This window comes from Myodes glareolus, chromosome 7 (genome assembly GCF_982192425.1).
Source record: "Myodes glareolus chromosome 7, mMyoGla1.1, whole genome shotgun sequence".
NCBI lineage: Eukaryota > Metazoa > Chordata > Mammalia > Rodentia > Cricetidae > Myodes > Myodes glareolus.
In genome coordinates this window covers 40,638,270-40,664,674 of record NC_142032.1, presented here as the reverse complement: position 1 = coordinate 40,664,674, position 26,405 = coordinate 40,638,270, and the positions used below count along the sequence as shown (strand labels likewise).

Here is a 26,405-nt window from a genome sequence, read left to right as displayed (position 1 = left end):
CCAGAGAGTGGTGTGAAAACATTAACTGTTGAAGCAGCTATGTGGCTTCTGGGGGAGCCTGGTGTGAACTAAAACACTGATACTTCTTTACTGGTTACGTGCTACTTCTTGTCATTGTCAAAGGCGCACCATACCATGAGCTTTTAATGACTGTATTCAGCATGAAATTGCGTGTGCTTAGTAGGGCCGGAGAAACTGGCACAATTGAGAGAGTCCCAGAGGGTCTGGTGGCAGATCTAAACTAAACGGTCTATTCTTCAGATCACGGAGAGTTCAAAAACAAGAAACAGGTGAGGGCTTTCAGTGAACTTTCAAATGGATGCAAATCTAGATCTTTCTAGAGACCTGACGAGGTTGGTCGGCATCTCCAATGACTTCAGGAAATGCCCTTGCCACCTGTAGAATGCTGGCTGTGTGAACACTGTGGACACGGAATAGTGTGGAGGTGTGGCAGTGCTGGGAAGTGCCACACCTGAAACAGGGATTTCTTCAACCCGTTTCACTTAGGCTCTACCACAGATGTAAGATGAGGAGACAAAATGCTGAACCGTAACTAGTGGTCCAACAGCATTGATTTAAAAGCTACACTCCCAGGTAGAAAGATTGGGCAAGTTCCCACCGCAGTCTGATCAGAAACAGGAACAAAGTGGAGCAAAACACAGAGCTTAGGATAAAAAAAAAATTGTCACTTTGGCTCAATCTGTTTTCATCAGTGGGTGGGTAGCAGATCTTTGAGATAAAGTCTATAACAGAAGTAATGGTGCTGTGGGGAAGGGGCCCCCTTAAGGATTTCAGAAATGAAATAGAAGGCCTAGGAAAGCACAAACGGTGTAACCATGATTCCTCTTTCTTGAGATGCTCTTTTGGTGTTCATTATATTCTGAAACATGCAAAGAAGATATTCCGAACCTTCCCTTTATAATTTGGGGTATCTATCATAAATCTACATAGACCTGTGTATGTGTATTTTAATTGCTCCAGAGCTGCCAGTGGCATGAAGTCATTTTCACTATACCATATTTCTAAAATAAATCAATTATTTCTATTGTAGTCACATACAAGAACCAAGAAAAGATGACAAACAATGTTTGTCTATCAATCAACTACATTGCTGTATCTTTCTTCATTTAAAGAGGTTTGAGAAACCAGTGCATGAACTAGGCAGGGATTTATATGGGAAGACACTGTAATACAGGTTAGACTCCACACTCTGGATTTATGTTTTCTGGATTCAAAACATGGCACACTTCACCTTGGCAGCTGTGTGTCACTCGGGTTCCTTTTTTTGTAAAATGAAATTGACAACAGTGATTGTGAGGACTGAATGACAGCGCACGAGCAGACCATTCACCAGACTGCCCCATGGAAAGAATTCAACTAGCTTGGCAGTACTTTTATTAACAGCATTAGCACTCAAGAAAAGAAAGCACTTGACTCAATAGAAGGGAGAATTATCTTGACTCATATGTATGTGGCTACTGTAAATATTAGTTGAAATAATCAATATGGCAACAGTGCATTAAGCAGTTGTCCACCAAAGAGTGAATTCATTGAAAGAATGGCTGATTCACCACATGGCTATGCTTTGGGTGGACTATATGACATAGATCAGTCATTAATATAGGATTTACCTTAGTTCACCGTGGCGTACCTTTACATTATAGCCAAAGACACACATTGGCATGGCTGGACGTGGCGTAAAAGACAAAGAAACTAGTCGTTACCTTGGCTTCCTCCAAGAGTGGCTAGTCTGAAGACTTCTTTGAGGGTGAGACTCTTCTCGTTCACCTTATTAATTAAGAGGATATTGGAAACCATCACTGCCCTTCTGATGGCATCCAGCATAGAGTAGGAGTAACCACCAGCCACATCTGTGTAGGAAAGACAAAGCCCAGACAGTGACTTTATGAAGATGGATGGAATAACAGGTATATATGTTGTTTTCTTCCTCTGGTTTTAATGTCAAACATTCTATTTTCCAATTTCTAAAAAGTTCTCATGTGTAAACATATAAGCTATCATTTAAATAAACTCAAAAGTTGTCATTTGCATAAAAGCAGAAGTGGCCACTAGTTAGGGGGAGGAATGGGACAAGCAAGAAGGAGGCATGAGAAGGGGGACAAATTAGAACAAGGTAGATGACAATATACACATCAAGACGCTCTAACAAAATCCATCGCTTGGCTGATTTTTAAAAACCACCTTTCATTAAAATCAAATATATTTCAGAATTAGCTTCCAGGAGTGCTCAAAACATTACGAATCTTGTAACTTAACAAAAGAGAACTGTCTTCTCTCACAGTTTTGGAAGTCAAAAGTCTTAGTGTTGGCAGGGCTAGCTGGGGAGTGTGACTCATTGGCAGAGGGAGACTGTACAAGGCCAGGGCTTCAGACCTCAGCATCACTGACAGTGACGGCAAGGACTCCAGCTCTTTAGAAACTACAGGAAAAATCTGGATTTGTTCCTCATACCTCCTGGAGATCTTGGCTTATGGCAGTAACTCCAGTCTGTTCCATGTTTACATCGCCTTCTTCTCTTGGGTCTTTGTGGCTTTTCCTTTCTGTCTCTTATAAGCATTGATCATTGAGCTCAGGAGCCATTCCATTTCAGAAAGAGTTCATCTTGCTAGCCTTACCTTAGTTCTATCTACAGAAACCTTTAGTCCTAATATGGTCATAGTTAAAAGTTCTAGTAGACTTCTTTTGGGGACTACAACTCAACCCACTATAACATCCACATGGCTAATAAAGATTTTATATATATATATATATATATGTGTGTGTGTGTGTGTGTGTATACATATATATGTATATATATATTTCCTTTTTTATTTTTTTTCTAGGGTTGGGGGAACAGGAAGGAGAGAGCTATATATATATTTCTTAAACACAAAAATTACTCAAATATGGCTGAGAAAGGTTTATAATGTGGTTTAACATAAACTCACAATTGCATACATTAAAGAAAGTGTCCAAGTATTATTTCAACCTAGATGAAAGCTTTAGAAAATTAAATAGCCAATTTTTAAAGCAATAACTCTTCAGAAAGCTTTACAATGAGCATAACTTTTGGAAACTTAGTACAATAAATAACCAAAGCTGATATGGGCAGCATTTCCATACTGGTTGGCATCACTGAATGAGAAATGAGAGTTTTAGTGACTCAGATTAAGCCCCTAGTCATAATTAATTGAAACACTGCCTTTGGCAGGAACAAATGCATGTTATGAAATGAGTTGATGCAATGTCAAGTAAGCAGGTTTAATTGGAGAATACATTTTATAGTTAATCAAACATCCAGTGTAGTTATAAATGTTCCTGTCACTTCTGGTAGGCCTATATGATTATTATTGCCTATAAATATTGCTATTATCAAAAGTAATTGGTTATTTAGTAGTAATTCTGGATTGCAGCTGAATTTTATGTTCAACCATCTTACATGTCCTTAGGTAAACTTGCATGGAGGTTTTTTTTTTTAATAAAGTGCTTTTCTTTATCTATAACAGTCTTGATAGAGGATTATCTGGTTCCCTGACAAGTTTTATTACTTAAATTTTAGTCTGCACTAATAGGAAATAATCAGGGCTGGAGAGACAGCTCAGTCAGTAAAGTACAATAGAGTCTGAGTTTGATCCCAAAGACCTAAGCTGGGTGTGTTAGTATGCTGGGAAGGCAGAGACACACAACACAGATCACTATGGCTTTCTGGATACTCATGAAGTCTAATTGGCAAGCCCAGATCCCACCCAAAGACCCTGTCACAGTGCCTAAGGAATGATACCTGAGGTTGACCTCTGGTCTCTATATACACATGTGAACACATGCACACACACACATACACACTCTATAAGCACAAATACTTGAACACACACAAATAAATAACAAACATCCATTAAGTCTTTTTGTGTGTAACTATTTCTTGTTAATTAGAAAGAAGTGAATCAATTATAAAATCAAAAAGCAATGCTGATAGCCAGTTGTCACAAACCAGTGTTGTATCATACCAAGAATCATTACAAGAACACCACCACATTGGCTTAACCAATCCTCCACACAAACATGTAGTCAGAGGTTGTGCTTCCATTTCCTGGCCACCCAGACCCAAATAATCACACAGAGGCTTATATTGATTATAAACTGTTTGGCCTATTAGCTCAGGTTTATTATAACTAACTCTTACAACTTAATTAACCTATAATTCTTATCTATGTTTAGCCATGTGGCTTAGTACCTTTTCTCAATGTAGCATTCTCATCTTGCTTCCTCTGCATCTGGGTGGTGACTGCAGACTGAGCCTTTCTTTCAGAATTCTACTCTGGTCACCCTGCCTATACTTCCTGCCTGGCTACTGGTCAATCAGCATTTTATTAAACCAAAATGAGTGGCAAATCTTTACAGAGTACAAGAGTATTATCCCACAGCACAAACAGGTAAGGTATCTATCTGATCTGCTATTATCAACTCCATTTTAGAGACAAAAATATCAAGGTCCATGGACAGGGTAACTTGCTATTCAACCAAGGTACTATGCCACACCAGGAAGTAGTAATGTGATAATTCTTAAAGCCTCTAACAACAGAGACTCTCAAGCATGAGGTTTTGTCAATTTTTTTTTGTGGGGGGGGACTTTTTGTTAGAGGAGTTGGGATGCACATAAAAGCTAAGAGGCATTTGAGGTCAGAGTTGAGGACAAAAATCCCCTAGGGGGGGTAAAATACAAAAAAGATTGACTTATTGATCTCTGGGGACAGCTTTTCAAAATAGCCAGGAAAAAGAAAACAAGCCTTCAGAGAAGAAAGAAAGGCCAGCAACATAGGAAGCACAATATTTTTTTCGATGCAATTTTGCTGATTCCCATGTAAGCTACTGGGACCAGAGAAATGTCGATCACAGTAGGCCACAGAGGCATTCAGTCACAACAGCCTGGCATCTTTGAGAGACAGCAAAGAGATCATGGTTGCAGTGAGTCACAGTGAGAAGAACAAGATGGCTGCCTTGCTGGCTGGGCAAGAATCAGGACTGGGGGGTGGAGGGCAGGAGCTGTGTGGCTGCCCACACTCACGGAAGTTTTGCTGTGAAGAAAGGTAGCAGTGTGGAACAGGAAGCTGATGGCGGTGTCTGGGCAAGAGAACAGTTACATATTACGAACTAAACGGGTCAGGAGATATTTTAGATGCTTGTGTATTGATGGGAATAGTCCAGTAGACAGCACTTAAACGTGAGCAAGAATGTGCACAAACTCGGTGGTGGAAACAGAAACAAAGATTCCTGATTTATTTTTATATTCTTGTAATGATCCACAAAAAGAGGATATGGGCTTGGAATGCAGAGGACTTGAGCAGCAGCAGAAAGTTCTAGGAGGAAAAGTGGAATTGAGGAGGCAGATACTTATTAGAGAAATATAATTATCACTGTTGTCAGTGTTGAGGGCTGCTTGGAATCTGAGCACAAAACTAAACATGAAAGCCACTGTTCTCTCCAGCAGCTCCTAAACACCCAGCTGCAGGCATAGAAAAGGGAACTGTTGAGGTCATCTAGGGCTGGGTTTTTGCAAAGTGAACACACAGAAAATGGGGAAGAGATATTGTGATATTTGCTGGCATCCAAGAGGGCTGCATTAGGAAGGCAGGAAAGATGGACAAAACGTGGCATCCATCACTAGACCGAAGTCCCTAAGAAGACCAAAGACTGTCGCTCGGGGAGTGTTTTAGTTAAGTTTTCATTGCTGCGATAAGGGCCATGGTAAAAACACCTTGGGAAGGAGAGGGCTTCTTTGACTCATAGTGCATTATCAAGGGAAGCCAAGGCAGGAACTCGGGACAGGAAGCAGGAGATAGAAACCAACACAGAACCATGGGGGAATGTTGCTTACTGGCTTGCTCCTCATGACTTGCTCAGTTTTCTTATACAACCCTGGAGCACCTACCCAGGGTGGCACTGGCCGTGGTGACCTCGGCCATCACACATCAATCATTAATCGAGAAAATGTCCCACAGACTTCTCTACAGGACACACTCATGGATGCAGTTTCTCAGTTGAAGTTCCCTCGTCCCAGATTACTCTAGCTTATGTCACATTAAGAAAGACTAAGCAGTCAGGCTAGGGGAGGGGACACTCCCTGGAGGGCGGGGCAGCGACTCCACGCACATTGTCTTAACAAGTTTGTAATCACACTATATGGGCTTGTTCCACACACTTCAACTTTCCCTTCATGCTACTGCATGGGGCTCACTCAGTGTTTATTTTGCCTTTTTCTTCATATTCTAGAGGGGAGGAATCCCATTTTTCTTATTTTTTTCAGGTAGTTTTCTTTATAGAGGGTACTCATTCTAGATCCAAATTTGTGAAATCCCAAATGTAGGTGACAACACACTAGAAAATTCCACATCTGCTGTCATGAGACACAGGTATGCTTAAAATACACTATAAAATCACCCCTGTCTGTATGTATGAGCTATATAAAACATAAATGAATTCCATGAAGACCTATGTTCATTCTCCTAACCATCTCTTCCTTACACAGCATACATCATTTAAATTTTTATACAAATAAAATATACAAATAATGTAAGGAGTATAAAATCAAGAATCAAATGTTCAGTTTCAAAAACAATTACCATGTGTTTCCACCAAAGGGAAATCTTTTTGACTTACCATGACTTGCTTTTAATAAATAGATACACTTTTAACATTGTTAAGACGTTTCTCTTTACAATTGCTAAAATAATTTATTCTAGAAATTTTAACAGTACTTTATCTATTTATTCTAGAAACTTTAACAGTACTCCTTTCAAACAAATCCACTTCTCTGGATTCCCTGACACTGTCACTGTTCTCAGGTTGAACAGAAGTGTGTCACCTGCTCTGGTTACTCTTGTGCTGTTGTTACTAATACTGACACATATTAATTGTACAAATAAATGGATTTTGCTGCAGGAATTCTACACATGCACATATCTTATCAATCTTTGATCGTATCCATCTTCCCCCCTTTTCCCATCTTCCCTGTTTTCATGACCCATTTCCCAAACCCAAAGAGTCCATTTACTACTCTTGGACATCTTTGGTTTTTATTCATTCATGTGTTTCCAAATGTGGGAAGGCATGTGATCTTGTCTTCCTGTAACTCCGTGCTAGGCTTGGGACAGCTTCCCTAACTTCCCAAGTGTGCTCACAGCCCTACGTAATGACCCTTCATTTCGACTAGTCACTAATGATAGAGACTTTCAAGTAATTATTTTCAGAGGGGTCATAACAAGAATATTTTCCAAGCCTTATATAGCTTAGAAGTTTGTTGCTTTTGCCAGATATATGAAAAATGTTTTTGATTAATAATTCTTTTGCTTTTGGTTTATTTGTAAGCACCTCCAACAAAACAACCATGCAAAGGAAAAATGGTCTTTAACTGTTTTGTTGGTAGTTTTTATTCCCAGATTCACTGATTTGGGAGCATTTTGGTTTTCTTGAAATGAAAACAGTTTGCAACAATGTGTTTGGCTATGATTTAGCACACAGGGGTGGTGAATTCTCTCAACACTGTCCTTTCCCGAGTTCTGTGACCTACTGTATCGATCCCAGTGCCTCGTGAATCAAGAACATCTGTCTCTGGGCTGTGTCTCAGTCCTCCTCATGCTCCTTGCTCAGTTTCTGCCCTGCAACACTCACGCCCTCGTTCTCAGTTTTATTTTCCCCATCACTGACTATATTTTCAGCAAAATTAATTCCTTTCTTAAGAATTTGTTTTAGTTTGGGTGGTTGTAGATTATAGGCTTGTTTTTCTTTGCTTGATGTCTAAAAGCCACTTATGAGTGAGTACACATTATATTTCTCTTTCATATGGGTTACCGCACTCAATATGATTTTTTTTCCTAGATCCATCCATTTGCCTGCAAATTTCAGAGAGCCTAAACAACAAAGAGGACCCAAGAGAGATATACATGGATCTACATAGGAAGAAGAATAAGACAAGATCTCTTGAATAAATTGGGAGCATGGGGGTCACGGGAGAGGGTAGAAGAGGAGAAAAAGGGAGGAAGGGAGGGAAGCGCAGAAAAATGTATCCTCAATAACACAATAAAAAAGACTTCTGAGATAGAAACAGAATTTAGGGAAACACTACCAAAATAATTTTGTAAAAAGGAAAAATATAGAAATATATAGTTATGGCTAGGCATCACGGAGAAACAATAACTAACAAGGGCAGAGGGTAGCAAGGCAGAAGAGCTGGCCCTGGTAGTGTGAGTGCAGGTGATCGGGATCTGAGGCCCTGAGAACAAGAGAACTGATCCCACTTCTTGCTGCCTGCTGCACTGGGCGAGCTAGCGGGGCAGTGCTGGAGAGCTCACCCGGGTGGTAATGATGAGGGAAAACTGACAAACTAACCAACCCAGCTACCACCCAAGCCCAGAAGCAGGGCTGTGATTAAGCCCACCCAACATCCACCTCATCTATGAACTGTTGGAGCATGTGAAGGGGCTAGACCTGCAAATTCAAAACTGCAGGACCTCCACCAACACAGGACAGTAACAGGATATCCAAGAGGAGTCCCAGGGAGAGCCCAGCGTCGATAGTGCAGCAGAAGCCAGAGGCCTCGGACCAGACCGATGACTCATCGCAATGAACACTTAACAGTAAAGATGCATGGACTAATGGGTAAACTGTGTGACTCACTGGGACACGCTACAGAATCTTGTGTGTCTGTCTGTGTGTATGTGCATGCGTGTGTGTGTGTGTGTGTGTGTGTGTGTGTGTGTGTGTGTTGGTTTTCAGTTGTTCTTTTAAATTCTGATTATTTCCGTGGGAAGGTTGCTAGGGCAGAGGGTGGATGTGAGAGGATGGGGAGATGGGTGGGATCTGGATGCATAATGTGAAATCCACAAAGAATCCATAAATGTTAAAAAAAGAATTTGTTTTATTTTTAAATTATATGTCTATGTGAGAGTTTGTGCATAAGAATGCAAGTGTTTGTGCAAGCCAGAAGAAGATGTTAGGTCCCCTGGAGCTGGACGAGGCAGCTATGAGCTATTAGACATGAGTGCCCAGCTCAGCAACAATGAACAGGGCAAATGACTTTGAGAGGTGGCGGTAATGACTTCCAAACTTCTCCCTCTTTGGTTGCTGTTTCTTATTAAGACACCCATCCCTAGGAACCAATAAAGCTCATGTTCCTTAAACACAGTCCAAATATCTACAAATCAGCTACATCTGAATGGTGATTTATCAGTTCAGCTCCAGATGATGCTGCTTACCTGTTCCCAGCCCTATCTTCACATTATATTTCAGGGCTTCAAGCACATTCAGTAAGCCACTGCTCAGCCTGGGGAGGAAGAAAATGCAAGAACAAGGAGATCTGAGTGATTTAACAGCATAAGGCACTGTCAAAGACAGCTCTAGTACTAAAAACTGTGATTCTCATCCTAAGCCCTAAGGCCAACAGTCAGTCAGATCAGGTCAGGAGAGCGGTGGAGCAGAGAAGACCATAAAAAGCTGCCTCCTTCTTCCTGACCTGAGGTCACTCTTGCAAGGGTCCAAATTAGCAAGGAAAGTGTGTTGGGGGGGGGGGCGGGAAACTACATGGAAAATTAGAATCTAGAATTAAGAATTAAGTTTGGTACTTAGTCTTAAATCTAATAGAGCTGTAAGCTTTCTAGTCAACTCCTCCTTCATGATAGAAAATATAAATTAGAAAGCATCACATTCCTCTATATCCAGAACAGTGCATTACCCAAAAGAGAAACAATTTCTATTAAAGTACAAAAATAATAGCCCAGTGTATGATGCTTTGGGCCTCAGAAGTAGGCTCAAAAATCAGAGTATCTCTCTGATATCCTCCCCTCAAGTCTCCAAACCATATAAGCCAGAATTTCTCAGGGCTATGGCCTAACTCAGTGGTAGAGTGCTTATTAAGCATGCATAGGTCCTAATTTGCCCCCAAAGCAATAAAATAACTGAAATGTCTGCTCTTTTTCCCTATGCCAGCCACAAATCCTGATGAGATTATTCTAATCCTCCATCCTTATGTCTTATATTGACCAGGAAGGAGTCTTCAGACATACTTTGATAGACAGTCATAAGATTCTATGTTGGAAGAGGTCCTGCCCTATTCACAGAAGGAAAACAATATGACACAGTGATCAAGATCTAAAGATGCCCTCCCCAGTATCCCAACTTAATAACTTGACATTAGATCAAAGCCTCTTTGTCCAATTACATTTCTGTGTGTTTACCATGCTCCATCTTATCAAGACATAAATATACGGGAAAGCTCTCTGTGCCCACTGGTCTTCATTGAATGGTCCTATGCATATAAAACTCTGAGTAAGCACTTTGCTGGGCTTTTCTCTCATTGATGGGTCTTATTTTAGAAGGTTGGCAATGGCATTATGTCTGATAAGGAAAAGTGTTCTTCCCTCATGTTTTTCCTCCTCCCTGCTTACAGGGTCAAAGATGATACAACTAAAGAGAATGGAACCATTGAAATGGGGGTCTGAGAGTGCAAATGCTGCTTCCAAGAATAACAACTCAGAGAGGGGGCTCCCGATCTGAATTTTGAACCTCATTGTCTTCACCGCATTTGATCCAGGGAAAGACAAAGGAAAGCTATAACATGTAATTAGAAGTCCAAGAAGGCACAGTGACCAAATAGCTGTGCTCAAGGATGCACTAAACTATAATTTCAAAGCCCCAGTGTGCATGAGGAAAACCTGAAACTCTTGAAGGTCATCATTTATTTGAAAAGCCAGATCATGTTTTAATTTAGAGGGTATTTTACTGTTCATCCAGGGGATATTAATTGTTGTCCCTAGGCTATAATTCAGGCCACCAAGTCATGTGCATTTACTTTCTGTTTCAAAACTCAGGGTCTTCTGAGACCTTTCAAACAACTAGGAAAATGTCCTGTGTGTCCAGGAGCCCTTCTTACATCGCCATGGACACACATCTGTGTCATTCACGAAGTCCCTGAGCTTGCTAATACCTCCAGCTCTTTGCTGAGATGTGCTTCCCACTTCTGCTCTGGTCCTGTCGGGAGATTGTCAAAAGGGATGCTCCTCCATAGTCACCCCAGCCCTTCTGCCATTGCTGAGTGTCTGTTACTGTCCCCATGGAGACGGTCAAAAGGGATGCTCCTCCATAGTCACCCAGCCCTTCTGCCATTGCTGAGTATCTGTTACTGTCCCTGTGTCAACACTTCTTGAGATGAACAACTGACAGAGTCAAGAAGAATTAGACTCCAGGTCCCACTGTGGTAACTGGGTTGATGTTATTCACTTCTGCCCTGTGTGTCAGGCTTCTCAGGAGTACTCTCTAAGATCAGCGCTCATCCAAATGCACTATTTGCACAACTCCTAAGTTTCTAGCCCAGCATCTACAGACTAGATCACACTATCCACAAGTTCCCTAAACTTAGACATGACATTTTTCTAGCTATGGACCTTTTTCTTTTGCTGGAGATATAAGCCATAACTCTCAAATGATTCATTCATGAATTCATAGCCTCTGGGAAGGTTAAGGACACTGGATGGTGGCATGTGCCTTTACAGGCTCATCTCTGTGAGTTCAAGGTCAGCTTTTTCTACAAAAGTGAGTTCTAGGACAAACCAGAGTGGTTACACAGAGAAACCCTGTCTTGAAAGCTAAGCAAAGAAAACTAACATATAAAAAAAGATTAAGGACATGTTTCAAATAAAGCTTTTGTATTAAATAGGACTAAGTCTCTCCTGGGTTTTCCTATATGAGCTGTGTCTCAACCCATTCAGCAGCGTGACCAAGAGCTTTACAGCCATAACTCCCTTCTAAACTCTGGGGCACACTATGCCCCTGGGATACGCATTCCTTCAGTTCTCAGCTGTAAAACCTGAATGTTATTAGTTTTAAACTCTGTTCTTCTTCCCCTTGCTGCATGTGTCTGCAAATATAGAGATTTTCAGAGATGCAGAGCTCTGCAGCATTGCCCTCTTTCAAATGCCTTCTTTCTCACCTTAGCACAGGTGAGCCGCCAACTACCTGATTCCTTCTCCACTCAAACCCAGTATAGAAACAGACCCTAGAAGAAGAAACTGAGAAAACAGAAAATGCCCATCTACGCTACGTATCAATAATCTACCAAGCAATTGTGTACTTACGATAAGTTTGAGTTGGGACAATGTGCAATGGATGCTCCTCGTTCACTGAAGATGTTTAGTTCCTCTTCAGAAAGGTAACAACCGTGTGCCATGACTGTCTAGAGAGAAGAATAGCCAGCATGGATTTTACCACTAAAAATGCTTGTACTCATGGCTATGTACTATAAGAAGGTACAGAAGCAACAGCTTGGCTACAGTGGTCTTTGCAAAGACTGTTGCTATTATTTGAAAGGACAAAAATCCCTGCATCAAACACATATTACAAAGGTCTCGACAAATTCGTACATTTTAACTATTTGCTTGTTTGTTTGTTGTAGTGCTGGTAATCGAATCCAGTACTGTACCACTGAACTCCATCCTTGCCCTGGATCTTGATTTTGATTCTTTTGGCTGATTCACAATATAGTACAGGACCAGCTGGCTCATCCATGGCATAGGAAATCCAGTCAAAGTGAACACATTACAATTTTTATTATATCTGCTATAGAAAATTTTCAAGTTGTTTTCTTTTCTAAATCTATATGATGGGCCTCCAGTAGGCTGATGCTTGTCTGTATTCCAAGCAGGACTTTCAAAAAGTACATGGAAGCTGTAAATGTGATTTTGTAAAGAACTATGGGTTAATTGTTGTAGATGGTCTGTTTTGGAGATGGGATCTCTATATAGCTAGGGCTGGCCTTGAACTGTAGAGCCCAAGCTGACCTCACACTCACAATTCTTCTGCCTCAACCTCTGGAATGCTGTTGAGAGTTTTGGCATAAGTCACGATATCTGAAAGAATTCTTCTTTATGTCTGTTACCAGTTTTAACACTGCCACCCATGGTTCTGGACATGGACGTGAAATCCGGATACGTCATATCATAACAGCTTTTAGTTAAGGAGGGAAACTTTATTTAAGAAAGTAGGTGCCACACATTTGAAACCTCTCTAAATTCTCATCCTGGTAAAATTTGTGACTTTCCAAGCAATACTTAATTCTCTAAAAAAAATTTTTTTAGTTTAATATAAAATCCATACTCAACTGCTTTCTCCTTTGGGAGGCATAGTTCAACAGGCAAAAATTATTATTCAAATAAAACTTTCTCCACCTTTGCACAAATAAGATTAACATGAAAATTTAAGGTTAATTTATTAATCATATGGTAATATATGCAAAGAAGGATCAAACTTCCGATGTAAAATTTACATTATTTATGCAAAATATTAACCTTCCAAATCGCTCGCACTCCTACCTCCTTTCGTGTAGTCACTAAGAAACAACTTGCTGCAGTAAACTCTCAAGGTGGTGTGTTCATTTCACAGAAGGCCAAGGCCAAAGGGTATATTGCTTTAATGAGGTCTCTTGCCACTCACATTAATTTTAATTAAATATATATATGTAATAGATACTCAATTTCTCAACCTCAGAGTTTAAAAGGTTGCTTTTAACATTCAGTGTGTATCTCTGGGCAGTTTTTAAGTGTGAAAACTCACATGTACACGCAGGTACTTGCATGTCTTACTGTACTGAATGCTCTTCTGTGAAAGTATGCATATTTGAACTTTGTGCACACTGAATAGAATTCTCACTATGTAGATTCTATGATTTAACCAATTCCTTGGGGATAGTTATTTCCAAACTTTCCTGTGTTATCAGCATACCCATTTTTACAGCCTTTAAAGAATTATCCTTGGAAATGGGTCGACTGACTCGAAGAAAAGCCCACTGATGTACGACCTGTGAAAGCATCATTGCAAAAAAGGCCATTCTTACCATCCAATGAAATTTTAGATTTAAGGAGAGGTATGAAACGTCAGGCCCACATGTATTAACACACACACATACAACACACACACACAAATATAGACATACACATATAGATGATAGATACACACATACCATGCACACACATGTATCTACACACATGTGTACATACAAACATATACATATGTAGACACAAACACATATATAGTCACATACATATACCTATGCACACACAAACAAATGTGTACAAACAAATACAAACATGAACATATAGACACACACAAACACCTACACATACACACATACATGTGTACACCCAAAACACACACTGGGTTTACTCTAGTTTGGAAAATGCATGCGTACTGCAGAACAGTGATTACTTCTGAGATTCAGAAATTTAAAGGGTGCCATTGACTTTATATACATTATATCATGATACTGAATTTACCTTGTTTGTCAGAAGATTATTTTTATCATAGACATCTGTGTAGTTTTTGTAACCAGGGTATAAGTTTTTCACAACTTCAACTTCTTCACGTGTTTCACTTATATGGCTCTGCAAACAAATAAATATTGTTTTCACTTTTTTATAAAATATTTAACATTATATCTTCTATCTCAACATGCCATTGCTAGTTTCTGCTTGCTGAACTTGCTGATATGGGAGACTTTGGATGAAAACATTAAACTCTGTACTTGGGTTTAATTTTAAATGATTATATGCATCCTCTATACCAATATACATGACAAAAAAACCTAAATATCTTGAGCATGGCTCCGTGTGTGTGTGTGTGTTTGAGAGAGAGAGAGAGAGAGAGAGAGAGAGAGAGAGAGAGAGAGAGAGAGATCTTTCCCTCAAGTCTTGAAACTCTAATCCATTGCAAGAACAAACTTAAGTACTTTCAAAGAGCACCCAGTGCTCAGCTTGCAGCAACATGCCTATAAGAATTCAGTGACCAACTGAAGATGAATCTTCTGATTTTTCCACCTCCATCTTCTGAGTGCTGCATCCCATGCACAGGTTATGCTGGGGATCGGCCACAGGGCTTCAGGGTTTGCATGCTAGGCAAGCGCTCTGTCAATGGCATTGCACCTCCAGCCAAAGGACAGACTTTTAACATGTCTTTTTCATTTTGTGTTTATGTAGTTTTTAATATCATTTGCATCTTCCTTCCTTCCTTTCCTTTCTTCTTTCTTTCTTTCTTTCTTTCTTTCTTTCTTTCTTTCTTTATTTATTTATTTATTTCCTTCTTTCTTAGAATAAATCATGCTGTTCCCAAAGTGGAAACATTATCTAATTATCTAAATTTGGAATTTTATCACCATAGCATAACTGTGGGGGACTGAATCCAAAGTCCAAATATCAGAAGCCACAAACAATAATCATGGGGAAGACACACTAATTGGTCCTATGAACATACATTTTAAAAATAAATAAATAAAAGTAAGGGATCAATATGTTGCCTCACCCCAACTTTCTGTTCCCTCTAAGACTGTCAACTCTGAAAGAGGGGAAATTTTAGTGCAGTGTGTAATTAAGCTTGAGTGGGGGAGGGGAGCTCCTAATTTTAGCCCAGCTGTGAGATTTTTAAAAGTACTTTATTGCTAAATTGCAACAACTTAATGATAAAGGACGTTATACTTTTTGTTCCTGACTTTAAATTAAGATGCTCAGAACAAAAGGATTTTAAATGCACTTTCTTAAGGTAGAAATTAAGTTCTTTTTACTTTTCAAATAATAATTGGTTCCTCTACAAATGAAGGTCTAGAACACCAGGAAGGCATCAAATAAAAAGTAGGAAGGAAAATGTGTTAAAACCATTGTACCAAAAATGGGTAGTCTGACATTGACCGTGCTATCTTTTATACAGCTGTCTTGGCCTGTCTAAGGTGGATCAGAGAATATGGAGGATGAGAACAACTTCGGGCTCATGACTCGCAAACTTGACAACTGGATTAGGTGACATTAGTCAGGGCGCCTCCTGGTGATGTCAGACAGAGAGAGCTTCCTTCCTGGAGATGTCAGTCAGGGTGCTTCCTGCCCTGAAGTTCTTTGACTCTAGGAGATTTCAATAGGTGAACTACAGGTAATTAGAGATGGCTTGAAGGCACTGAGAGATCTTGTAGGTGTTAAAAATATTTTCTAACATGAGCTCTCTGCTGACGCAAAAATCCCAATCAAGCCGAATCAAAACAAACCAAATTAAAAGATATCCAGGTTTAATTGGACTCCTTTACTCTAGGGTGGCCCCGAGGGGGACTGGAAAGCTGCCAATGTGACCACAGGGAGGGGGACATGTGTTTATTTTGGGGGGAGAAGTTTAAGTAGTCTAGGGGAGTGGTCTTGACCTTTTCTGGGGAAGGGTCAAAGTTTGGTGGGTTACCTTGACCCAAGGGGCACAGGGGCAGGGCCTCCAAAGATGGAGGCTGGAGACTGGGATTTACAGCAGGTATAGACAGAGGCACAAACCAAAAAAAAAAAAAAATGCCTACCTGGATATGCAGATCATGGGTCTTGGCGATGTTGCCAAGTTTACTCATCAGGTTCTCCGTGCAGGAAAGGGAAAAGCGCGGGGTCACTATGGGTTTCACCCTTGAGTACTAGACATAATAAAAGAAATTCGTGAGGAAAATGTGGAGATCATGAACATGTCACACATTCCACAACAAGGATTTTGTGGTTTCAATAGTGAGGGAAAGCCCCAGTTTCAGGGAGACAGAGGTTCTAGGTTCCAAAAAAAACAATTCATGAGTTAGAACAGCACTTTCTTCAGCATCAAGTTCACAGAAGAAAGTACTATCACTAATGAGAAGCATTCCCTTCTCGTTACCTCAGACAAGACCTGGGGTGGAGGCACCACATGTGAGGTGGTGGCTTGTTTCCCTGCCTGTATCTTGAGGAGGTCCCCCCAAACTCATGTTGGGTGAAGGTTCTTGGTTAATAGTGCTATTGGGTTGTGACAGAACCTTTGGAAGGTGGAATCAACTAGAAGAAAGTTGTGGATTCCTGGTAACCATGGGCTAGGCAGTTACCATCTGACTGAAATTTCTGCCATCGTGTTCCGCCTAACTATAGGCCTAAAAGCCAGCAGGCCAAGCGATCATAGACTAAAACTCTCTGAAACAATGAGTCAAAGCAGACCTTCCTTTCTTATAAGCTGTGACAGACAGCTGGCCAACACACCTTGCACTAACTAAAAGCTTAGTGAACTCAGGATGGAATTCACATACCTGACTAAACACGGGTTCTGTGCTGCCCATAGACAAAGGGCACATGAACCAAAGAGAGGTGCACACAATATCTCTGGAGCTGTAAACAAGCTCAGTAAACATAGAGTCTGCAGCACGGTTTAATAGCGAATAATCAAATCCACTAAAATTAGATCATTGTTTCTGACTACAAAACTGTGCTTACAAACACCCAGAGAGGTCTAAATATAAAGCCTTTCCTGGAAAGCAAAAAACCAGAAGTTCCCACGAATTTGACCTTTTCAGTTTGCACATACAAATGAGAGGACGCAGTATTCCTCTTCTGAACTGGGTTTATTTAATTTAACATAGTATACTCCAGATTTATCTGTGCTGTCTCAAATAGCAAGATGGTTTTTACAAATGAATAGTATCCCGTTATACACGCATGTGTGTGTGTACATATGTACTCATGGGATATGGGAGACATATTTAGGTTGTGTACATATCCCACTTGTATGCATATATGTATATGTAAACATGTATGTATAGTTTACTTGTGTAAATGTATAATGTAAAGCTGAATGGAATGAGTTTTCTTTATCTATTCATCCATAGACTCCTAGGCTGTTTCCATATTTGAGGCTATGGTGAACACAGCTGTAGTCAACATAGGATACATACATCTCCCCCAAGACATCCCACTTCACTCCCTTTGATAGACACCCAGAAAGGCGATTTCTGGATCATGTGAAGCGATACTGATCAACAGGCACAGGTTCTCAGTGATAAAATGAAGAGATCCCTAAGACTTTCATGCAGCCCTGCCATTGCACGTGTAAATGGATCTCACCGAGATCATCATCCGGCACTGGACACGCGCAACAAACCATCCCACTCCACTCCCCGGTACTCAGTCTTTGCCAGACATTTTCAATTAAAAAAAAAATCTGACCTTTCTGAGCTGAGCTATTGGGTACACTGTGTCAACAAGCGAAGGTTCTAGGAAAATGCCTCTGATGTAAAGACTAAGCCACAGGTACACAGAGTAATCCATCTACTAATCCGTAGCAGAGGCTACAGCTAACAAAGCAGCACTGCAGGTGAAAATTGAACGATGCACTTACGTTCCTCTGAAGCATCTCTGACACAAATCTGAAATCAAGGGACAAGTGTAAAGTTAGAAAAGTTAGCTACCTTCAAAGCAATGTTTCAAAGGGGTGAGAACATGATCCTTACATGTCCTGATTTTCATGCAAACATTTCTGACACCGCAGGTTTCATTAGGGATGAACAAGCAATAGTTACCCAGCTTTTTCCTTTGATAGCAAAAGAGGGAGAGGAAAATCCCAGGGAATATTTCCTCTGGCATCTTGTGTGCTATTCTGAGCGTCCACACAGCCCCCAGGCTGTGCTAGTGGCTCCAATTCTGTGTGATAGAGTTGCAGGGCACCGTGTTCTGTGGATGATGGACTCTTGGGCACACCCAAGCACTCAGGAGCCTTAGAGACTGTTCTTCTAATCTCCTCTTATGTGGAAGCTACTTATGCCCCCAGTATCACCATTAGTCTCCGAGGACAGAATCTGGCTGGAGGTAGATACTGGAGGAAGGTGAAGTTGATGACAGGTGTCTGTGAAGTGTATGTGGAATGGGACAAGTCGTGAACCTAGCACTTCTGCCTACTTGAACAGTGACAACTGTCCGGTGAAATGGTTATTTCTGCCCTAGCTAGTCATTAGTTTTCTTCCTTCTGGTACTACGTGAGACTAAAGTGTGAATTGAGAGCCTGGGGATGTAGCTCTGTGATAGACACTTGCCGGGCATGAACAAAGCTCTGGGATCCATCTTCAGCCCCAGAGAAGCTAATTGTGAATTGAGGTTAGGTGACCACAACAGTGATTGTGCAGGGGCTGAGCATATGGCCAGTGCTGACGGTAGAGCTGTGCCCCTCCTCCTGTGACCACGCAGCAGCCTCTCACCTCAGCGCTCCAGAGGAAACATACTTGAAGTGAGAGAATCCCAGAAAAGAGAAGCAAAGCTGAGATCTAAACTTAGGCCGAAAAAGAATAAGTCTGAAGAAATTTCTTCTGGGTATCTCTTGATGTGAAATACAAACATGGTGAAATTCCTTGTTAAACATTCAAGATACCATGGGAAAACCATCAAATATCATGTAAAAAAAAGTGCTTAAATGATTAATAACTTCTCCCAATGTTATATCAAATTAAACATAATGAAAACTTGTGAAATAGCTGTAATCAAAAGCTATTGAGGGGGTTGTAGCTATGATCCCGGTATTTCATACGCACTTATAAAAATGTCACAGTGAAAGCTACTACTTTGTGCAACTAATGTTTTAAAAGTAATGAAATGAGCAGGGCACCATACTTAACAAATCTGGCCTCCTGAGGAAGCCCTAACCTAATACAGGAGAATAAAGAATCCTTCGTGTGTGGGGCTGAGAAGAAGGTGTAGTGGGTAGGATGCTGACTACGCAGGCATGAAGACCTAAATTTGAATCTCAGGGACCAATGCAAAAAAAAAAAAAAAAAAGGAAGGGGGAAGGGAGAGAGGGAGGGAGGGAGAGAGGAAGAAGAGAAGAAATAAAAAGTTCTGCATGCCGCCAACCCCAGTGTTGGGGTGACATGACAACCAGGTGGATGCTGGGAGTTTCAGCTGAAAGTTGCAGTGCAATGAGAGACCCTGTCTCAAAGCAGGTAAGGTGGAGTGTGGCTACCAGGACACCCAGCATCCTCTTCTGGTCCCCACCAATGTGTGCACTAGTGCGTGCCCCGATGAACACAGACATGTGCACACATGCACAAATAGACATTTTTAAAGGAACACACCAATTTTACAAAATGGACTATATCCACTTAGTCACCTTGGCATCCTAGAAGAGGGACTTAATTTGTTTTTGTTTTTTTTTAACTTTAATTCTACATCTTAAGAAGAGTCTAGAGTATGCCGGTACAGTTTAAGGTTCTTGAACTTTAAAAGAAATTGCTTCAGTTTTGTGGGAGCAAAAGCAGGAGGATGGGTGCTAGGAGAGATGAGAGGAACTCTACAGTACGCAAAGGAGTCGCACAGTTCTGGAATCTGCAATCCGTGCCACTCTATTCTATTAAAGCCTTTGTCAAGAATCACTTTCCGGTGAATCTAAAAGCAACCCTTCAAAAATATGCACTTAAAAACCTAACCTTTCCTAGTAGACTCTTAAAGAGACTGTGCACTGGAACATATTTCCATTTTTCAAAGTCATTTTCGGCAAAGTATAATTTACATATCATAAAGTTCACCCATTTTAAGTGCTCTATTCAATAAATGTAGCCAATTTACCGGGTTGCGGAGTTACCGTAATAATACAGTCTTTGAATTCTCATCACCAAAGTGAGATCCCCTGGGTCTATAGGCAGGAGATGGGCAGTCCCCCCGCATCCTCAGCACCAGCAAACCTCTTCATTTTCTGTCTCATGGACTTGCAGTTTCTGTGCATTCAATATAAACGAAGGTTTAAAATGTGCTCCCTTTTGTGTTTGGTCTGTTTTTCTTGGAATAGCCATTTTAAAGTTCATCACGTTGTCAGAACTGTTTTTTCTCATAGTTGATCAATTGTACTGTATACCACATTTCCTGCACCACACACTATTCGATTGTCATGTCAGGTGTGGGACAAGTCCTCCGGTAGCCTCGGCGACACAGCCCTCTGCCTCTTTCTTTCTTGCAATTCTTATTTGCAAGAATAATTGAAGAAGGACTGCAAATCTGACATCTGGAGATCAGAAGGGCTGGACACAGAGCCTGGGCTCATCCTGGCTCCCCCCAGAACAGAAGACCTTGAGGTTCTTTTGCTAGCTTTATTCCATGTATGTATTGACCTGCATGTATGAGTGTATCACCTGTATGAGGTGCCTGTGAAGATCAGAAAACATTGGTTTCCCTGAGACTGAAGATGTGTGAGCAGCCATGTGTGTCCTGGGAACCAAAGCCAAACCCTGCACTGCTGAGCCATCTCTCTAGGCCTGTCCGGCACTTCAATGAGCCAAGTGTTCATCTGGAATAAAACCTCAGCTGGAGTGTGTTTTCAGGGTTCCCCACTGTGGTGCAATGTGGGCTGTGTATAGATGAGACTCCACTTATCCTGGGTATCTCTGCCGAACCTTACAAACTAGAATGCCTTGAGTCCTAGGCTTCTATTCTCCACCCTCATTCCTACCTGTGAATCATCCACAGGCCGGCTGTGCTGAACTTGGAGGATAGCACTGAGTACCCTACACCTTTGCAAGCAGACTTTTTGGAGTCCTGTCCTGAGGCCAACACTGGTGTGTCCAGGGCACCCGTTTTGTATTTGGCATCTGTGAGTGGTGGCTTGAGAAGCAGTTACATTGTAGGACAGGTCACATGGACCTGTCGTGTTGTCTCTGTCCACACTGTGTTTGGACACTCTGTGTGCACATATGCTCTCTCCTTTGAGGTACAGATCAGCCCCAAACAGGCAGTTCACAAACTTGGTGAACTCACTCTACACCTAGTGACTTTATAATAGGCATTGGTCCCTACCATTCAGTGTCTCTCTTGCCTGTGTATCACTGTTGAATGTGCCTAGACCTTTTACTAAAAAGGATCTATTGTCCATGAGTCCACAGATGTGGAATAAAGGTATATAAGGAACACAACCGGGACTGAAGAGAAGGCTCAGAGATTAAGAGCACTGGCTGCTCTTCCAGAGGTCCTGAGTTCAATTCCGAGTAACCACATGGTGGCTCACAGCCATCTATAATGAGATCTGGTGCCCTCTTATGGTGTGCAGACACACATGCAGGCAGGATATTGTATACATAATAAATAAATAAATCCTTTTAGAAAAGGAATACAGCTTTCTTGCTGTATGTCTGCTTTTCATCTCCTCATGTAACAGTTCTGGGGAGGAGTTTTTCTAGTTCTATATTTGCATATGTTGTGGTCATTCCAGAATGTATGTAGATTTTTTCTATGGTAGGACAAAAGAATAGTGCTCGGTGGTTATAACACATTGATCCAGTGGAAAGAACATTTACAAGTAAAGATGTACGGACTAAGGTGTATACTGCGTGACTCACTGGACCACGCTACAGCTTCCACGCCAAAGTTCTCTCCACCCCCCTCTCTCCCTCCTTCCCTCCTTCTCTCTCCCTCTCTCTCCCTCTCTCAATATCCCAATTTTATTTTGTTTTGGGGGGAAGATCATAGGTCAGAGGGTGTCATCTCATGGGACACGGAGATGAGTGGGATCTGGATGCATGTGTAAAACCACAGAGGATGGGTAAAGGTTTTTTTTTTTTCAAAATCAACTGAAAGGATATAGAATAAAATCTCACATGAATGTCTTTGGGAGGTTTAACTAAAGAATATCTCAGCATTGCACCTTGTTGGGCTTCTCTATGCTTTATGCCACAAAAGCCCATAATTTTTGGTTATTTTTTTAAAAAAAGAAAACCTTGTTTTGGTCTTTTTAGAGAGTGTCTTACTCTGGGACTAAGGCTGGCTTAGAACTCGTGATCCTTTCTTCTCAGCCTCCCACACACTTGGATTGTAGGTGTGCACCACTCTGTGTGACTATTTTTACTGAAATGTCTTTCACCCACCTGTAAATGGAACGTTCCCCATAATGTCTCACATGTTTTCTGTAAGTGACTCCTCACACCATTATTCTTGGGCATGTGCATGAGTAAAAAATGCTTGTATACACCTCCTGCCTCTCCTTTCCATACTAAGCACGACTTGAGTAAGATCCATGCTGTGCTATAAGGAACTCTACATTTTAAGTCGTAGAGATTCTTTACTCTGTTAAACCCCGGCTCTGACGCTTTAATCTATACTAATAAATGGTTCAGATGAGTGTCCCACAAAGATCCATGTGTCAAAGCTTGGTCCTCAGGTCGGTGCTACTGGGAAGTGGGGTATTTTAGGAAGCAAAGTCTGCTAGAAGCTCACTTGGCCATTGGGTATGTGCCCCCGGGAGGCATTTTGGAATTCTGGCCAATTGTCTCTCTCTGATTGTCCTTTCTGGCTTATGAGGTGAGCAGTGTATCCTATAGTCACTCGTACCTCAGCACATGACCATTAGATCATATGCTGGAGCCTCTAGAACAATAACCCCAAAGAAACCTTTTCTCTCTGTGAAATGATTGTCTCTGGCATTACATCAGATTGATGGTAAGTGGACTACTCCGGCAGCCGTGGGCAAGTCAACCAGGTTATGCCAGGCTCAGTTTTCTTATCATGAAAAAAAGACACCTTGTGGAGCTTTCTGAGGGTCAAGTACAGTCTACAGAGGACAGCTCTGTGAGCCACCCACTGACCACTGTCACATGTTTGAGCACGTGGACTAACAAGATACTGCAACAAGCGTAATAGTCTGTCACTGTGCTCCGATCTCAACTGGGTCCTTATGGTGTCTACTTTCCTCTCTCTGTTTCCAACTCCATCCATACAATGAAAACCCCAGGCACACTACCTCTCCGTCTCCTTGACTGACTCCTCGGTGCTTTCCTTGTATTCTGGAACAGTGTCATTCAAGTCCATGCATACTTTGCCCACAAATGCTCGCTGCCCAAATTTATCTGTGGAGCACACAGAGAAAGAGTCTGAAGACGTGTTTCTTTTTTGACACTTTTTCTGAGGAGTCTAAAAACACTTTTAAATTAAAATTATCCCGAAAACATGAGAATGTTAAGAGTCATCACTCTGTCTTCACACTGTGACAATAACAAAACCACTAAATTCAAAGAACAAATGGCTTCCACCCAGCCCCCAGCCCACTCCCAGCCTGTCGGAAAACAACTGGGTATTTTATACTTCCTATTTGCCTTTTCCTTTTGACTATACACTTTCTCTTTATTTCTACCAATGTCATAACTATCTTGACCCTCATCTTCTCACATGGTATAAGAGGGAATAACCTCGGATCTTAGAAAATACATTAATATTCTCAATATACCATTTTTTATCTTTTTCCTCCACTCATTTCTCTCCTATCTGTTACTCTCCTGCCATCCCTGGATCAAGTTCCTCTCCATGCATGTCGGGTCCTTTTCCTAGATAAAGAACAGCATATAAAATAAAAGGATATGGATGCTGGGTGATCGACTTAGATTTGAGTCCTCACCCCAGTGGTTACCCCAAGATGGTAGCTATCATCTGAGATCTAGACGCCAGTGTCCCAGAGTCCTCTGCTTTGAGCAGGATTGTAAGAAATACACAAAGAATGATGCATGAGGCTCACGGCTCAGATGATGTGCCATGGTTCTTCCTGACTGTCGTAGCATTTTTTACCATTGACTGACTGCTAGGCCTGGCAGCCGCTGGCAATGAAGGACCTCATCACATGTGCTGGAGAAACTCTTACTTCAGTTGCCTTATGAAGGTGGGGCTGTGTTACAATGTCTCCTTGTTGTCATAAGTCTTTCAGAAGGCTTCCTACCACTCTCTCTGCAAGTTATTTTAACATCTAGTCATCAGATTAATTCCTTAACATGCCGCTCTCATCATATCCCTTATCTGGCTTGAGACCTCTTGAATCTCTGATGCATGTCCAAGGCCTCTCTGTGGTCAAAACCTGCCCACCTTCCACTCCCTTCTGACCAGCCAGTGAATCCCCCCTTTCTTTAAGCCCTGCTATTTCATCAACATCTCTGCCTTCACTCCTCTCTCCCTCTCATTTCCTCATTTTCGCCTCTCCCTCTTCCATGCAGCTAAAGGTCACTTTCATGGAAACATTCCAGACATGTTTTGTTTTGTTTTTGTTTGTTTGTTTGTTTGTTTTTGCCTCTTCTGAGAACTTTCGTTTTTGTTTTCAGTGTCAGCCATTAGGCCTTTGGTATAAACTATGCTGGAACCCAACAGCAGGGTAAATACATCATCAGCCAACGGTGTTTACCAAGTGCCTGCTAAATGCCAGGCACTGTGCTGGGCATGTGTGGAATCATCAACCTAGATCCAGGCTCCATTTTGCTTCTCAGCTCTGCAGTCTTGGATATGTGCACACCTTTGACCTTTAGTTAACTTATCTGTGCTATGAGGGCACCAGTAGATGTCAGAAAGCTATTTAGAGTGGAGTATTTTTTATATTGTTTGGGATCTAGTAACAGAATTACACGTGTTACTAAACTAAGACTATGCTTCTGGCATCTAGCACGATATCCTGAATCTAGCTAACCACCAAGACCTGTCTGTTAATTATAATGTAATAAACTCTTAATACAGCTACATTGATAGATGTGCTCTTTAAAAAAAACCCAAATCGATAAACAAAATTCAGATCTGTAAACATCATTCTGGGACCAGAATCCATATAGAAATAATTAACTCTGTTAAACAATAAAAACCCACTTAAGAGTCAAGGCTATTCCCAGGCATGCAGCTACTTGCAACAAGCACAAAGAGCAATGCTCAAATCCTAGATCCAAAGGCATGGCTTCCTACGGAGCATGAACTATTGCCAGGCCTGGTCTAGTTGTCTTTGCTTGATGTGCCCATAAATCCTGCTTTCAGCTGCTCACCTGTAATTTCCGCAAGGATCAGGGATGAGTCAGTGTGAATTGTTCCAAAGTAGCAAGCTGTGGTTGTGCCATTCTTCAGTGTTCTCCTCTAAAAATAAACCACAAAAATCCCGAATTGCACGTGCTCAGAAAAGTCACATGGCACACACAGATGAAAATAGAAGTCTGCTTTTTAATTTTAACATGTGTTTATTGAAAGGCATGCCATCTTGATGTGGAAGAGACCTCAGTAAATGGCAAAAGTATTTATAGTCTCAAAGTGAGAACGTAAGGAAAAATTGGTAATTTTTATCTCCTGGTTGTGTGTTTCAGAGGTCACAAAATGTGCCAATTAACTCCTTGTTCCTTAGGACCGTTTGAGAATATTTAAGCTTTATTTATCTGTGAGTGTACAAATGGGATTTTGCTCGGTATGACAAGGTAAATTGATTCAGCCAGACTTCCGCCTCCACCTGGCAGAACAACGATCATTACATCTTTATCCTCAGCAAATTTCCACTCACACAATGAGAAATGTGAGCACCAGGGCTTAGCCCCCAAGAGAAACCCAAGATGAGATGACTGCAGAAGAGAGCACAGAGAAGAACCTGGAGACCTCGAGAAGAGGATGGGTGCCTGGGCGTGCCAGCAGGAATCCGGCTGGTGTCTATGCAGTCACTTCCTCCTCCCTGTAGAAGTCACCCAAGCATTCCTAACCTCTGTGTGGGGAGTCACTTTCTGTAGAAGCTGGTAAGTGTGAAAAGGGCACTAATCCCACCCAAACAAGGTGAAGAAAGGCAAGTGACGATCCAGCTGACCTCCAGGGACC

At 41.3% G+C, this 26,405-nt stretch overlaps 1 protein-coding gene across 1 annotated transcript in view; it reads right to left on the bottom strand.

Moving 5' to 3' along the window:
• Positions 1-26,405, bottom strand: part of Gda (guanine deaminase) — a 68,227-nt gene that overhangs the window by 6,719 nt on the left and 35,103 nt on the right. The window contains exons 4-11 of the mRNA XM_048438698.3: positions 25,598-25,685; positions 23,554-23,659; positions 18,184-18,211; positions 16,361-16,468; positions 14,316-14,423; positions 12,123-12,220; positions 9,249-9,316; positions 1,725-1,871 (exon numbers count right to left, since the gene is read on the bottom strand). Coding sequence (XP_048294655.1) covers positions 1,725-1,871; positions 9,249-9,316; positions 12,123-12,220; positions 14,316-14,423; positions 16,361-16,468; positions 18,184-18,211; positions 23,554-23,659; positions 25,598-25,685 — 751 coding nt within the window. The remainder of the gene's footprint in view (positions 1-1,724; positions 1,872-9,248; positions 9,317-12,122; positions 12,221-14,315; positions 14,424-16,360; positions 16,469-18,183; positions 18,212-23,553; positions 23,660-25,597; positions 25,686-26,405) is intronic.